This window comes from Heloderma suspectum, chromosome 3 (genome assembly GCF_057233095.1).
Source record: "Heloderma suspectum isolate Gila_16-S chromosome 3, 16-S_ref, whole genome shotgun sequence".
Classification (NCBI taxonomy): Eukaryota; Metazoa; Chordata; class Lepidosauria; order Squamata; family Helodermatidae; genus Heloderma; species Heloderma suspectum.
In genome coordinates this window covers 245,779,853-245,796,638 of record NC_139460.1, presented here as the reverse complement: position 1 = coordinate 245,796,638, position 16,786 = coordinate 245,779,853, and the positions used below count along the sequence as shown (strand labels likewise).

Sequence of the window (16,786 nt, the reverse complement as noted above, 5' to 3'; positions counted from 1 at the left end):
AAAAAAGCTGCCTTTCTTTCCGTTCAGTTCCTGAAGCTATGGGAACCCTTGTCAAGCCTGTTTGCTTGGTGATGAAACAAGGACATTGTACTAGAAACCAGTTTTGTAAATGTATATTGAAACAGTAGTGTCTCTATTGACTTCAGAAGCCATGATTTATCAGTAATTTATGTTTACAGATATGTTTTTATGTATATATTAATTCTGCTCACACAGTGTTTTAGGTAGGTCTCTTTCTTGTGTGTGCCCTCAGCCTTTTGAAAAACAATTTGTATTTCCAAAGGTCCATCTGTTGGTGGTGCCATTGCAAAGGCAATTGGGTTCCCATGGCTCATGACCATTATAGGAATTATTGACATCCTTTTTGCTCCTCTGTGCTTGTTTCTGCGCAGTCCACCTGCCAAGGAAGAAAAAATGGTAAGCACAAATATTTTCTTCTTCCTTCTCTGGATTTCATGCAGGACTAATATGTCTTCTACTTCTGTGGCAAAAGGGGCTGGGTGGGGGGTTTAAATCCCCCCCCTAGCCGTGCGCAGTTGTCCCAATCCAGATTGGGAGGCCTGTGTGCTTACACGAAGATAAAGTGTATAGGATCAGGTGCATGCTACCATGCAGTTTAGGTCACTATCAAATAAATTTGAGATAGAATAATTTCACTCACTAAGTGTCACGGTCCTAGGTGTCATGCCGCCAACAGAGTTGTCCTCAGAGGAGGAGCCAGAACCATCAAAGCCAGGTGGCCCCTCAGGAGACCCTGGCAGTAACCAGGACAGTCCAGGACCCTCAGGGTGCCTTTGAATCTGCCTCCTAGAGAGGTGGAGAGTTCAGCATTTGAGGCAGAGAAAGATGCTGAACCGCCACCTAGCTGCCGAGAATGCTGGTGCCTTAAGGTCCGTGACAGAATGGTTGCCAGGCGAAGGAGTGCTTGCGTACTGAACAGGACTACTCATGAGTTGGGCCCTCCTCATGAGGAGGACATCTAACAAGCCTGTAACAGGATGCAGCTGAGCACTGGGTGGAGTTCTAGTAGCTTTAGCTATATCAGCTTTCACTGGTAACTTGAGAACTGCTGAAAACAATGCCTCTGCAAGTTTTAGTATTTGCTACCTTGTCGCCTGTGCCTTGCCTTGTGATGGATGCTCTGTGTTACTGATCCTGGACTGTTTCTTGACCCTGTTTCTGAACTCAGTAATGTACCTGGCTGATTTACTGTGTTCAACCTCTTGCCTGTTACTTTGACCATTCTTGCCTTAGCCTAAACCTCTTTGGACTGAAATCTGTGTGCTTGACCATTTGCTTGCCAAATTGACTATTCTATTGTATTGCTCCCTGAATTTGCTTGCAAAGAGCCAAGACTCAGTCTAGAGCAGGACAAAAAGTTGGGTTGGTGGGACACTTGTCTCTTCAGCATGATCCAAGGTTCTGCACTCATGTGGCTGCCTGTTCTGGACTTTTCATCCCTCAACAACAGCCCCCCTCTCTTCCCTTGATGATTAGCTGGGGGCTGTTGAACCCAGCGCCCATTTTTGCCATTATTCCTTGCAGTCCCTTGCTTGTCTGGGGTGGCTGAGTGTGCCCATATTTAGTAGTCATGAAGGCTGGAACTACCCAATGCCCTGCCTGGTGTCTGAAAAAAACTGAGAAGCAAGGAACAAGCGTGTGCAGTAGCTCTGCTCCTTTAGCATGAGTAAATCAGGAGTGTGAAGCAGGTGTGCCTGCTGTTGGCAGTGATTAAAAAACCCACAGGGTTAAAAAAATGTTTAACCGTTGTTGTATCTAATGTTGGTATTGGCAGCTGAGAATTTGTAGGGGGGAATCGGAAGTGGGGCTCTGCTCCATTTAGGGATGCAAGAACTCACCCTAGTTCAGGTTCTCCAGGCACTCGCCAAAGCAGCGCCCCTGCTCACATCCCCCCGAACCTATGCTTGAGCCCCCCACGAGTTTGGTGAATTCCCCAGTGCTCACGACAAACCCATTCGGTGAGCCCCACCATTTTCGCACCTTTGATTTCTGCATAAAACAGGAAGTTAAAAAATGTGCATATTCAAATATTTGCAGTTTGGAGCTGGGAAAGCTAAATAAGCACAATATTAGAGAAATTATACCTCTAATATTGCGCATACTTCGCTTTCCCAGCTCCAAACTGCACATATTTGAATATGCGCATTTTTTAAACTTCCTGTTTTATGCAGAAATCAAAGGCGCAAAAATGGTGGTGCTCACCGAACGGGTTCACAGTGAGTACTGGGGAGCACGAGCAGGGGGGAAGGACAGCGTCTCGGTGGGCGCAGTTCGGGGGTCGTGGGCGGGGGTTGCTCGACAAATTCCCAAACCCCAAACTGCGCCCACAACATCCCTAGCTTCATTTGTCCTAATAGATTAACTGCATCTGTTAATAAGAGAAGATTATGTAAGATTTAGACCTGCAGAAAATCCTAACTTCATCTGTGAGGGGAAAAAAGGAATGGAATGCTTGACTTTACAGAAGGAAGACTAAAAGTTAGAGAGTAGCAGGCCAGATTGGACTAAACGTTTCCAACTGCTGCCTCAAAATAGGCTGTCAGTACTGTTGTGGACGAGACCAACTGAGCCTTATCCTGCCTAATCTAATATGTAATTTTCTAATAATCTAAGAAGTTGTACATGTGTTTAATCTAGTGTGACTAAGGAATCAATTCCTGGATTTTATCTGGAAAATCAGTGGTGTGACCTAGGTCTGTATGTGTTGGATTCTAGACACAGACCATCCTATTTGAATGTTACACACCTTTATGGATGTCTCGTACTGCCAAAGGTGGGAAAAAGTATTCTCACTCCCCACCATATGTGAGGGTTGAGGAGCATATAATCCAATCTCGCCCATTTTCCATTGGAGTTTGGAAAAAAAATTAGATGCCTGTGTCTAGAAAGATTGCTGGGTCAGAGTACAAGAGTGTAGATGCAAATCACACGGTGAACCTGAAATGGGCTGCTAAGTAGCATCCGTGTAATACAAGTAGAAGAATGAAAAATATTTTCTTGGACCCACATTTTCAGGCAAATGTATATATCTAATTAAAGGACTATATTCTTAAAATGAGATGTGTATTTTTCATTGTAGATAACCAAAGCATCTCATCCCAGCTTTCAGTTCAAGGTTGTGTAAAACAAGAATACTGAAGGCGAATAATGAATTATACATTTTACCCAAGCCTCTTCCATTGCATTCTGATAAATTTAGTATTCTAGTGATTAGGTAACAGAAGTCTTTTGTACTGTTTTGTTTCATTAGCTACAAACCTGCATTCAGCATTTGTATGAAGGACCAGAAAACAATTTGGCTGGTGCAAGACCCCAAAAATTATTAAGTTAGCTTAACTTTTGAAACCCGAAGTGACGATTTTACCATATTTGGTGTATATGTTGGATTACACTACAAGTTAGAAATGTAATTTTGGTCATCCTGATTTTCTCTGATGTGGGGGATTCTGCCACTGACTAAAGTGACAGATTGGTGCTGGGATTCAAATAGAGGTACAGGGAGCTTATGTAGAAGAGGGTTTGAGGCTACTTCCTTTCCCAAGCAGTCCCCCATACTGCCTAACAAACTGTGCCCAAAACCTAAGGGGACTTCCAGAGTGGCAGAATAGTGATAAAACCCCCAGGGAAGCCCTACTGCATGCATTGAAGTTATTGCCACAAGTAAGGAGTTCTTTGATCCTAGCCCACATCTGAAAGTAAGAGCCTTCTGTTGCAGACAGCAATAAAATATTAGTATATATATAGTAATGCATAGCTCTGTTCTTTTATAGGCAATACTGATGGACCATAACTGTCACTTTAAAACCAAAATGTATACACAGAACAACATCCAGTCACATCCACTTGGTGATGATGAAGAATCAGAAAGTGATGAGTAATGTCTAAAAGCCATATCAAGTATTTTGATGTATAGAACAGTGTTTCCTGTGAAACATCTCATCAAAAAGTTTTAATTGTATTGTACTTTTAATAGTGAAATAGTTCCAAAAAAACCAAAGGTATATTTATTTATTGCCCATGATTATGAAGCACTGCCTTATAAAAGGAAGAAAATGTTTTATAGGAATTTGTTATAGTGTTGAATCTTTGTGTATTTAATATTATGGACTATATTTTTGATTAAATGGGTAGAGTACACGTGTAAGTCTAAATGCAGTTATGCCTTTAAAATGATTATTTACAAACACTTCCCTTACTATTCCAGATTTTTCATTTGTCTCATCTGCAGCAATGTCTGCCTGATAAAGTACCTGACTGTATCTTAAGAAATTAGTATAAAACATTGCACTTGTCAAATAACTTTGCTTGAAACCATAATCTTTAATGCAAGCTCACCCTAGTTATCAAAGATGCATCTTTCAGTAAACAAAATTTCCCCATTGTTAATAAAGGAAAAACTTCATTGTAAAACAAAATGTGGCATTTGTGAAGGGAGAGTTTGATAGAAGTCCTTATCGGCTCATCTTTAGCTGGCACTAGTATGGGTTTTATAAACAGACAGCAGGCATAACACCAAAATATTGCTGTATGCGTTATGTAATGCATCTAACTCTTATTTGTGCAACTCTGACTAAAGTTTTTACTCTCAAATGTTGATGCACAGTACATCATCTGATGATTCAGGTTTCAAGCAGGTGTTACTATGGCTGCAAGCCATACATTAAATCCACATTGTGTATGGAAAATCAGATGCTTCACTTCACACAACCCCTCCTTAAACCCTTTTTGGATGTATGAGACAAATCCTCTAAATGCAAGCTAAGACCATTCAGACAAGTATGTGCCAGTTTATACTAGAAGCAGAGTGGCCAATGTTTGAACCTCCTTACATGTGATCTTCTTTGTGAAGCTATCCAAGACCCAGATTATAAAAGAAGTTAGTACAGGAGTAAAAACAAGCTCTGACATGGAGCAATCCTATCAAGATCGATGGTCTCCTCTGACCCCAGAACAGTGCAGGGCGGGAGGAGTGGTGAAGAGCGGATCTCCTCCCTCCCCCCACCCCGCTTTCGCAGCTAGACAGCCAATTTCAGCTGTCTAGCCATGGGACTTTGGAGTGTGGCAAGCGGCGACCGGAGGACACATAGGATATGTTGCACCGGATTTCCGACTTCCATGCCCTGCCCCTGGTAACGCCCAATTTTCGCTTCTCTGTGCTGCTCTTACAAGCATGGAGCCGATCTGCACTGCCTACGAGGCAGCACAGGAGGGTGGGGGTTGGTTCTCCGGGAACCGACCTATCCTATGGCCGCCTAGCTGCTGTCTAGTGGCCATAGGATTGCGCCCTTAAAGGCTTTATTTTGGAATTTTACTTTTGGAGCAGCTTAAAGCTTATTTTTGTAATTGAGTTGCAAGACACAACTGTCTTTTTAACATCTCCCAATAGACTTTTGTGTTTCTGCACAAAATACAATTAATGGAAGGTTTATGCATTAGTTCTGTAGTCAAATGCAGCCTTCTTCATTCCTGGCAAGCACTTGGACATGAGTACATTTCAGTGAAATAGCCCCCATTCCAGAACCTATTCCTGCTCTAGGGCAGGGATAGGCAGAAGGTGGATCTCCAGATATTTTGGATTTCAACCCCAGAAGCCCCTGCCAGCAACGGTTAGGAATGTTGGAAGTTGCTGTGGAGAGAGTAAAGTACAGGGCTTTGGAGAGGATTGGGTAGATAGACTGCTCTATGGGAGGCATGTGCTTTGTAAATAAATAGCTAACACTGCAACCTATTGAGCCCTATGGCAGTGTTCTCCCATGGTGTGGAGCCAAACATATAGGAAGATAACGCCCTTAATTGTGAAAATAAAAAGCGCAACAAATTCTAGAAGCTAGACCACATATAAATATCAAATATTTATGAAGTGTTGTATATATGTCACCTTGTTTAGAAAACATGATCTCTGTGCCTTCTTTCATGTATCAGCAAGTGGTTTGTGTCTTAAAGCAGACACCCTGTTTACAGTTTTGTAAATTGTGGGTTGGATCCAGAACTAGGCATGTTTACCTGGGCCAGTGGAAGCATACTTCCTCACCTGTTCCTTCACACAACAGTACCTCAAGCCCCCTGCAAATGATATATAGAGGGGTCGGGTTTCTGCTGAACAGGGTAAGCTGTGGTGCAGTGGGGAGGGGAAGATCACTGAAAATTGGACAGTCACCTGTGAGCGGAGCCTTTCCATTTATGGAAGGCAGATCCTGGATCCAGCCCAGTATATATATTTTGGTCAAGGTATGAAATGCTGTAGATGAACTGTTCTTGTTTGGTTGATAATTACGCAGAAAAATAAGAACTTCGAATGTTATCACATCTTGACAAAAAATAAAAAATAACGATTTGATTTTTTGTTACATTTCATACATAAAATAGGAAGACTCATAGTTTTCCACTGGATTCATCGTTTCGTTGCACTGTTGCTGTGACAGTTCATGACCATGCTAAATTTCAGGGGAAAACTTTTGCAATTCACACTCATTTACACATGCATTTTTTTGAGAGGCAGGGAAAACAGGACCTTTTCTGTTCTGGCCCATGCCCTCACATCCTTAAGGGTCATTTGAACAGCTCCATTCTTGTAGTGCAAAAGCACTTGTGTCCTAAAACAACACAGTAGTAGTGAGGGGGTACAGTGACTGATAGTAAGAGAGGTACTCCTCTGACCCATGTATTTTGCAGAGGATGTTTCTCTGGCAGGAGTAGCACTCTTTTGATATAAAGCTACTGTATGTAATAGCAGTACAAGATTTAGCTGCACACACATTACTGAGATTACTGGACTTAACTTCCAAATAAGTGGTTAAAGTACCTGTTAGTTAACAAATTGGCACCTGATTATGATCAGATGAACAAAATACTGCCTATAATGCTATGCTAATTAAGCAGTCAGTACACTCAAGTCCATTCTACTTTTTGGCACACGAGGCCATAAGAACACAATCTGTCTTGTGCTTATCTGTGCAACCATCGTTTATTTCAATGACACATGCATTGGATGAAATGCCACTTGCCCTGGTACAGGACTTCAACTGATAATGGGTTAGATCCAGATTCATGCTGGATCAACTGCACTGATGGAAATGGACTTTCCTGCTCCCTGAAAATGCTGCACAGTCAGGTGACCCTGCCAAATGGGGTGAGCTGTGGGGTGGATCCCCAAAAAGTCATGCTTCTGGGAGTGGAGTCCTTCCTCTAGCAGAAGGTCACTTCCTCTTGCGGAGTCGAACCCTTTGTATTTTGGTTTCTGTGCAGAATAATTTTTTTTAACATGGTTGGCTTGTAAAGTTCAGGACATTGTTTTGTTCAATTAAACAGTTATTTCCACAAAGTATATTTTATATTTACAGGTGTTTGAGTATTGATATTATGGTTTTACTTGTATACAGACTTTTGTTTTTCCAAAACAGGTACTGGCTTGGTTTGGTAAGTGTTTTATATAATATCAAAATGCTTTTGAAGGGAACCAAATATGAATCCTAGGGCCAGTGTAAGCACGATTTCAAACATTTCCTACACTTGTCCTAAGGGAGATAGTACTAATGAAATCAATTGTAAATCTAGCCTTCATTATTGTGGTATAAGGACTTCAAAGCAAGGCAAATATTGTAGTGGTGACATTTGTTTCAAAAGTTAATCTGAAAATGACACAGTAAATAACTTTGTTATATATTTCAGAAAACATAACTAGAAATAGTGTTCTTTCAACTGGTGTTAGTACAACCGGGGGTGGGGGTATGGGGTGATTAACTTTATACTCTAAAACTAAAATTAAGCAGTTGAAGTTATAAGTGTAAACATTTAATTTTTCAGTAAAATGAATTTCAAAAATGTTTTGATACACCTACATGCATTAGGTGGTATGTCATGGATGTTTTGCAACAAGAGAGCATCATCACTGGAATCTCCCCTTTAAATGTATTGAGCTTTCTTTCATTAAAACAAGAGCCACACATATGAAGAATCCTGTATTTTTGCATGTGATTATGGCTGCCTGTGTCTTTTCCCACCTGATACTTATGTGTTGAAGTAACTGGTCTCAAGTAGAGCATTGGTCTAAAAGACACTGAGCAAGTTTTGACAACATGATAGCTCACAATGGGTTAATTAATTCTCAGTGCACCATCGCGTGTGCTGTCTGCCATTATGCTATGTAGCCCCAGCTGGGGGTTGCCACAACTTGTTGTGTCATCCGAACCCGGTGACAGGGTTATTTGAGGATTAAACAACCCTTGCTGAACCCATGGTCTGTTCTAGGGTTATGCAAGCATTGTTTAACTCTCAAATGACCCCTGCCGGACGGGTTTACATGACATGACAAGCCATGGCAACCCCTGGCCGGGGCTTGCTTATTCATAATGGTGGCTGGCATGTACCACAGCTCCTTGCAGGTAAATTAACGCATGATGGGTTGTTGTGTTGTGTGAACTGGCCCAATCTGACATTATCACAAGAATGCAGATCTGCTTGTATGGAACTATGATGCAAGTCAGAACTCTTAATACCAAAGTATTTGGTGCTAGGCTCCTGTACAACCTTAAGAGCTTACATCACTCAGGACTTATAAAAACTCTGCTAATTAAACACCAACCTGAAACAGAATTGAGAAATCACAAGAACTAACACATTTATGTCTAGATAAACTAGTTTAATTACCCCCAGTCAGTGTTTAGAACTGTGATTTTCAAATAAGTTCCTCTGAGACTTAAAGAGTTTCTCAATCCAGGGATCAATAATGGTGGACAAGAGTCCTTGAAAGATATCTTACCAGTATTCGTCTTCCCCAGGAATGCGCAGCCACAGGAAGTGTTTTGGGGCTCAGGTTCAGTCCACACAAAATGGCAGTGAGACCCAAAAAACACAGGAGAAATTAGCATGTTATCTAGAAGACATTCTTGAATCCTCTGTAAGATGCACAGCTTCTGTGGTGGATGTGTAAGAAACTCCTTAGTAGGTCCCTCTATGGAAAGGAACATAAAAAGCTACCTTATACAATTGGTTCATCTATCTCATTACTGTCTACACTAGCCTTCCCCAACTTGCTGCCCCCAGATATTCTGGACTAGAACTCCTATTACCACTGGCAATAGGCTATGTTGGCTGGAACTGATGGGAGTTGTAGTCCACAACTGGAGGGCACCAGGTTGGGGAACACATCTCTACACTGGCTGGTAGTGGCTCTCAGGGGTTTCAGACAGAAGTGGTTCTCAGCTCTACCTGGAGATGTTAGGGAATGAACCTGGGACTATTTTCAGGCAAAGTATGTTCTCTACCACTGAAAGCATTCACAGAACATAGAAATTTTAGAAGCTACTGCTTTAGAACATGTCTTAGATATACCTTTGTCTGCATGGGATGAAAAGATCACACCTTCAGCTATGTACTGGAAATATCCTATACATATTAACAACTTGCAACAGAGAAACTGAAAATTTATTAAAAAGTTTTATTAAAGCTTGTTCTCATGATAAAACCAACAATCATTTCAGGCAGATTTCCATAAATATGTGCAAGTGTCAAGTAGTTACATACCACCACATCAAGATAGTCTTGCTTTCAGTGGTATTTTTTATTTTTAGCTATGTACGTTAAAGCACAAAAGCAAAGAATATAATAGGAATGTGTTAATATAGCTTGCTTCTCAAGATCAGTGTTTATTATAATTACGTTTTGTATGTTTTCCTTGTCACTACCATACAATTATTTTGCCACCATTCTCACGCAACATTTAGAATATTGCACAATGCTTAATTTATATTATACAATCATCATAGTATAGATACCCAACTTTTCATGCCCATTTAATTAACTGATAAACTTATCAGATGTTCTTTTGGAAAACCTAACGTCTACATTATTTCTGGAGCTGCTTCCTCATCAGAAAGTGTTTAAAGGCAGAACCTGGACACAAGCTAACTGAAATTTGTCCCAGATCAGCTTTGCTGGTAAGCAACCCAGAAAATAAATGTAGAGAGACCAAATACATTAAAAACCATGCTAAACTATTTTTGTTCAGTTTGGTAAATACTTGTATAAATTATAATTTATAAGTTACAGAATTTTGTAACATATACAAGTGTAGAATGGTACACTTTCTAGTATGGATTGTGTTCTCAATGTAGCAACTATTCAATTTGTTTTTTAAAACAGTGACCTGGTTCACATGTAATGATGACCCAGAATATGGGTTGAGTATAGGTTGATGAATCATGGGTTATCATTACATGTGAACTCTGCACTATGGTTTAACTATGAATTGTTAAGCAAGAGAACCCATAGTTTGTTGTTGGATTGTGAACTCTGGGTTGTTCGTGGTAACAACCCAAAGTTAAACCATAGTGCAGGATTTGCACATAATGACAATCCATGATTAAACAACAACCCACAATTCAATGACAACCTATATTCAACCTGTATTCTAGGACAGTGAGAACAAATTATTTGTAAGGTCAAAAGGTGTGGGAGATTGTTCACTCCCATAGTAGCAGCAAAGCAGATTTAATACGGCACAATATTAGCGATTGCTTGCCAATCACAATAAGAGTAATGAAGGCTGCAATCCTGTACACACTTACATGGGAATAGGCCCTATGGAACTCAATGGGACATACTTCTGAATAGACACAACTGCACTGTTAGGTATGGTAGTTTTACTATTTTTACAAAGGTATTCTTATAGTACAGTGCTAAAATAATGATGAATATGCATGTGGAAAATGAAGCCTTAAGACATAGATTTCATACCCCCAAATAATGTCTTCCACATCAAATCAGCTAAGCCTTTTCAAAAGGAGCTGGCAAATTCACCTGAATTTCGGTTGGGCTAAGGATCCAGTGAAAAAACTACATGCTATATTAAAATGTTGAGTATCCGACTGTCATTTTTCTGTGCATGATGGCATCACAACCAGTGGAAAGTGAATCATTTTAGCAGTCTTATTAAATGTTATCCTTTTAAACAGTAAATCTTTGAAGTCATAGATTCTGTGGCAAAGTCAATGCTTAAGTAAACAGAAAAGGCTACATACAGCTCAACTTCAGTTTCTCTAACAAGTGTTTAAGCATTATTACATTATAGAGTGATATGTTCTATAAAGCTTTCATCTATATTTAAATAAACATAAAAAAAACTTTTGCTGGCACATGCCCAATAAATTGCTGTGCAACATCGGTACAACTGATGTTTAGGCAAAATTTAATGCCCATGTTTTTTAAGGAGAAAAAAAAAAGATGAGCACCTATCAAGGGCCATTTCAAGAGTTTTGAACTAGATGTGCTTTAGAAGTCCATCCCTGCTGATGGTTCTACTAACCCCAATGGAGAAAATGTATTGAAGCATAGATCTAACTTTTCAAAATAAATGAAAATAAAGCCACAGTATTCCCTGTGATCCATGATTGGCAACAAAACAAAAATCACACACAAAAACCGTCCGAACATCTTCCCCCGCAGACAAATATATCAAAGAGCCAAATAATGTGAGACAGTCAACATCTTCAGAATCTAGTCCCTCGATGGCTGCTATGGTATTCAAAGCTTTAAAATGGAATAATGAAAAGAAACAACCCCCCCCCCATCATATTAACATCAAACTTTAAAAAATGTTAGAATTAAAAATAATCTTCCAGTATAAAACCCCAAAATGTTGTTTGGACCAGCTTCTTGAACAAAAAATGGTGGTACTATACTGAGAAATAAAACTCTAACCATACGGTTACACAAGTTTCAAAAGAAAAACTGGAGAAGCAGCTTGTATACATTGTACCAGTGTTTAATTACATTTTGATGTATCTGATGCGGTTTTGATTAAGTGCAAAATATTCTCTCAGTCCATCATTCTCAAGGCTAAATGCAGTATCAGTCTACCGATTCATCATGTGTTTCAAGTCTTTCTTCTTCTTTTAGTAGGCTTTCAAGTACTGGTGCCATCACCAAAGTGTTCTCGTCTTCATTATCTATTTCTTCTGTTAAGTTGTTGTCATCTTCATATTTATCCTCTTTTCTGGATTCCAAGTCTAAAGCAGTATTTTCCAAAGCTTCTATATCTTCAATTCCTGCTTTATAATGAATCATAAGGAGTGTTAGGGCTTGCAGTCGTTCACCTGATTTCACCAATGCAGCAGACAATAGCATTTTTTTCTTTGTATCAGTTGTTTCATGCTTCTCTCTAACTATAGAATTATTGTTCTCCAGTTCCTGGTCTATTTCATTTTGCAGCTTTTCCAGCATAACCTCTAATTTCTGGATTCTTTCCTCTGTAGGCAAACTTCTATAAAGGTCTCGGCCAATTTCTTTAACAGCAATGAAGACACTATCATCAAGACCTCCTTCCTTTCTTGCTAACTTTATCCCTGTATGCTTTGATGGGCTACTTGGACCACCAGTTTCTGTGTCACTGCCCTCATTATCGGAAGGATGTGGTGTGTGCTTTGGTGAAGGTTCTACTAGGTCAGATCCTTGCTCACTAACACGAACTTTAGGGACTTGACGAAGATTTAAAAATCGAGTGCTTGTATTGATGATGTGTCTTGTTAACCCTGTTGTTTTGTTTGCAGCTTTCAATTCTGAATCAACACGAGATGCTGTTGTGGACTGAGAATCTTGGTTTTCTAATTTAAAAGAGCGCAGGGCTCGCTCAAGACGTCTTGTAGCTCCTAAACAAAATGGGGCATCAGTTAAACATTTTTCTTGGCATTTTTTGTGGCAAACGTATGCACAAACCACGCACTGTGATGCTGCTTTTGTCCAAACTTTCTTTTTGCAGTAGTCACACCAGGTTGGATTCTGAAACTGAGTGTCTTGAAAATTATGCTTGTTTTCAGTGTAAATAATTTGTCCAAAATAAGGATCCTCTTTTGGAAGAACAGGAGCTGATGCTTCTTCTGAAATATTTTCTTTTTCTTTTTCCAGCAGAAAACTTGAGTCTTCTGGTTCACCCTCTCTTAAATATTTAAAATGTATAGTAATATCACCATAACAAAACTTTTCATTGAAACCCTTGTGTGAGGTCAAAGTACGCAATGCAGTTCTACTTACTGTAGCTTTAGGTGCAGGAGGATTTAATCTAAATTGTCTAATGAATTCCATGGAGGATGTAACTATACAATCTAAAGCTATTTCTTCAAGTTTTATGCTTTCATATCCTAAGCAGAGTAGGCCACCTAGTTTGAAAGGGTCTCTACACCAAATGGCAACATTTAAATACTTATGTTCTTTATCTACTTCAAATATGTAGGAAGAGGCCTTTGTCCTTGCCCATTTACCTAATCGATTGCGGTAAGGAATTTCTGGTGATTCCCATGAATGATGGTTTTCTATAGTTGACCTAGAACTCTGTGAGGATTGTGAAGATTCTGAAGGTTCCTTTGGAATTTCTAATTTGTTTGTAACTGGTTTGTTTATAGTTGTTTTAGAAACCTGTGAAGACTCTGAAGGTTCCTTTACTATTTCTACTTTGCTTGTAACTGGTTTGTTTATAAGTAGAAATGCTTTAGAATTCTGTGAAGTATCTGAAGTTTCCTTGGCCAATTCTGGTTTGTTTACAACTAGTTTGGATCCTGAAGGTTCTTCCCCTACATCACTATTTTTTGTTAGCTTTTCTGAGCTTTTATCTCCATTACTTGCAGGAAGTGGCAGCCTGTCTAGTTTCTCAGAAGATAAATCACCAGTTTCAAATTTATTTTGAACTTCATTAGGAAGTGGGGTGACTTTAAGCTGTGGCCTGGGTGGTACAGGAGGTTTAGTTGCACTTGTCTGCGACTGTTTGATTGTTTGCTGAGTTGGATCTAGATTCTCGGAATTTTTGAGAACTACTTGTTTAGCTGCCTCTTTGAAAAGTGCCTTTGCAGATGACTGATGACTTACTAAATTTAACCTACGACTTTGTACTGGTGATAGAGTTCCAGGCAGCTTAGCAGTAAGTGACACTGATGTATGCTTGGGGCTTGTTGTTGAAGGATCATCTCTGAATTCATTTGATTTTAGTTCATTTGCCAAGTCTTCAAATTCTAAATCCAGTTCTTTGCTATCAGTGTCTGTTGCTGAACTAAATATGTCGTCATCTGGAAACAATGAGTCTTCCAACTGTACAAGGCTAGAGCCAACAGGTCTCTCATAATATAATATGACTCTTTCACCAGCCTGTCTGATGAGCTTTAGCACCTGTATTGTTGATGTAATTCTAACTCCTGTTAAAAAACAAAAGAAACCAAGAGTCAGCAATAATGAAAGAAAATTATAAGAATGGATGAAAGTAATGACAAACATCTAAACTCAGAGTGCTACACATGGGTACCTGGCAACAGGTCTCTATATCCCACATTCAGGGCTCCATATGCAGTTTACAACACTGAACTGAAAACTGAATGCACAGCACTGAACAAGACTGCTGGTGAGATTTGACAGCACTAATTACCTGTTGGAAGATATGGGAAACTGAATCCAGGCACCGAGGTAGGGGTGAGGAGCTCGAATTCAGTTCCCCATCCATCCAAACAGGTGATTGGTCCTGTCAAAGGTGGCAGTGCAAACCACTTGGTCAGTAGCTAATCAGGAGAACATTTCTGAATCAAGGCTATTACGATCATTAAAATCTATCTCTCTTGCAGAAAGACATGATAATTATTAACAAAAAATAGAACTGGAGATTTTTTCATTGTCACTCTATAGATAGAATCTTACAAAAAGTAAAAGCAAGTCAAATTTCACTAATATACATGAACAACATGTGCAGAAAAACTTTATGGGTTGGAAAAGTCACATATGTGACTACTCTAGCAAGGAGAAAGAGGCAGTAGTTAGGGAAATAAAATTGCACTGAAGCAACTCCTGCCAAGGAAAACAAGGGCATTGAACAGGATCAGATAAAAAGGGAAACATTTCTACAATATTTATCAGGAAGTATTTCTAGTCCACTAAAATCTCTATTTTCAACCCCATCATCGAAATAAGAATATTTAGTTTAGCCCAGGGATAGGCAACGTGCCGGCAAGTGCCAATATGTCTCCAGTAGGGATGTCAGAAAAATCTGTCCAGGGGATGGAACTCACCAAGCTTTCATCAGCTTAGCCCCCTAGATGTAGGCTCATTTCCCCGAAAAATGGCCCAACTTGATCTGCATCGAGTTGGGCCAGTTCACGGATTTCCAGGTTTTTTAAAATTTGTGTGAATAAAAATTTGCACGAATTAGCGCTGCAATTTGTGGAAAAGTCGATTTATGCAAATTTTTAACAGGAAAAGGTTCCCAGACTTTGGGAAAAACCCATGGCTTGGCTCATAAATGCAGACCAAGTCCAAGGTGCCGTGGAAATCCGGGAAGCTCCAAAAGGGCTGGATTTCCTGGCGACGGACATCCCTAGTCCCCGGATACCTTCCTTGGAGCCCACCGAGGCACCCTACTCCTCTCAATGTTTATTTTAAAAATATTTTTATATTTTCTTATCAGCAAATGGGATTGCTTCAAAGCAAAGTCGGAGCCTCTAGCTGCTGCCACCTGAATTTCCCATGAATGCCTCTGGGCAGGTTACTTGGCCTTTGTGACCAGCCATGCCCACCCAGGGCAGCCACTTTATCGTTGTGCCCAGGACAGTTCCTCAAATTTCCAAATGTGCCAATGGACTCAAAAGGTTGCCTACCCCTGGTTTAGCCTAATGAAATTTACTACTAGGTCTTTTATTGCAGCATATTTGTAGCCTATGTAGTTATGATACACAGATTACTGTAAGATACCTTCTTTTTGTGGTGCTTTATGTAGTGGCAGGCACAAAGAGTGACGCTGGCCCTGTTTGGATATAAAGGTGGCATCTGGAAGCAATTCAACCATGGTTAATTAACCATGGGTTAACTTGGGGTTGTTTTAACCCATGAACAATATTCGGACATCATGGAAACAACCTAAGAATGCATTTGTAGGTTGTTCCAGGAAACTGGGAGCGGTTCACATGGGGTGCACATTCCTGCAACTAATGTTTAAATAACCTGCAAATTGTTGTTGGATGTCGCACACAAACACAAAACCACTGTTTTGAACCCAAATCATGGGCAGCAGTTTGCTTTTCAGCATGGCAGTCTCCCAGTTAAAAGAATAATTTAAAGTAACCTTAAAAATAAAATTAATCAGCAGAGGCAGGGAGCCTGGTGGGTGCAAAGAGAGGTGTCCATGCGTATCATGCTGGCAACCCAGTTTTACAGCCTCTGGATAAGCAAATTCTCCCCAAAATGGGGGGGGGGGCTGAATAATGATCCCTCTGGAACCAATGTCTGTACTTAACATGAAAACTGAGTTATGGAACTCTCTGCTACAAGGAAATAGCTGTGGCAAAGAATTTAGCCATTTTCAAAGGGGGATTAGATATCACTATAAAATGCTATCAGCAATTGCCACTGAATATGCTAAACTCTGCCTCCATCTGTCACCATTTTGTGACTGGTGAGCCTCAGTCATTTTCAATTTTCTCAAGTGGGCCCTATGGGGTAGAAAGTTTGAGAACCTTGCTCTAGATTACACAGTGAGGTAGCGAAATTAGGAAGTGACACCAAGTTATTCAGAATGATGAAAATCCAATCGGACAGTGCAGAGTAGGGCTGGGTGAGAATTTCATTTGTTTCCATTTTTGGTAAGAACTTGCCTAAATTCACAAATTTCATAGACAGGATGGAACAAACTTGTGGATTAAAAAAAGTTAATGTGCAGAAAAGTGAAGCTGACAGATTCATCCATCCAGGCAGAGGAATTTTAAAAGCTCTTAAAAGTCTGGGTTTGAATCCCTGTGTATTT

At 40.0% G+C, this 16,786-nt stretch overlaps 2 protein-coding genes across 8 annotated transcripts in view; one reads left to right on the top strand and one right to left on the bottom strand.

Annotated features, from left to right (window-relative positions):
* The window catches only part of SLC18A2 (solute carrier family 18 member A2), a 55,325-nt gene extending 47,355 nt beyond the window's left edge, over positions 1 to 7,970 (top strand). For 5 of the 7 annotated variants that reach the window (XM_084846115.1, XM_084846112.1, XM_084846114.1 and 2 more), the window contains 2 exons: positions 284 to 417; positions 3,792 to 7,337. In XM_084846115.1, the coding sequence (XP_084702241.1) occupies positions 284 to 417; positions 3,792 to 3,899 (242 nt within the window). In that variant the 3' untranslated portion in view covers positions 3,900 to 7,337. Of the gene's footprint in view, positions 1 to 283; positions 418 to 3,791 lie in introns of all 7 variants that reach the window. The other 2 variants (XM_084846110.1, XM_084846111.1) reach the window with 2 other exon arrangements.
* A 1,474-nt stretch (positions 7,971 to 9,444) lies between these two features.
* PDZD8 (PDZ domain containing 8) overlaps positions 9,445 to 16,786 on the bottom strand; it is a 97,919-nt gene continuing 90,577 nt past the window's right edge. The window contains exon 5 of the mRNA XM_084846109.1: positions 9,445 to 14,198. Coding sequence (XP_084702235.1) covers positions 11,869 to 14,198 — 2,330 coding nt within the window. The 3' untranslated portion in view covers positions 9,445 to 11,868. The remainder of the gene's footprint in view (positions 14,199 to 16,786) is intronic.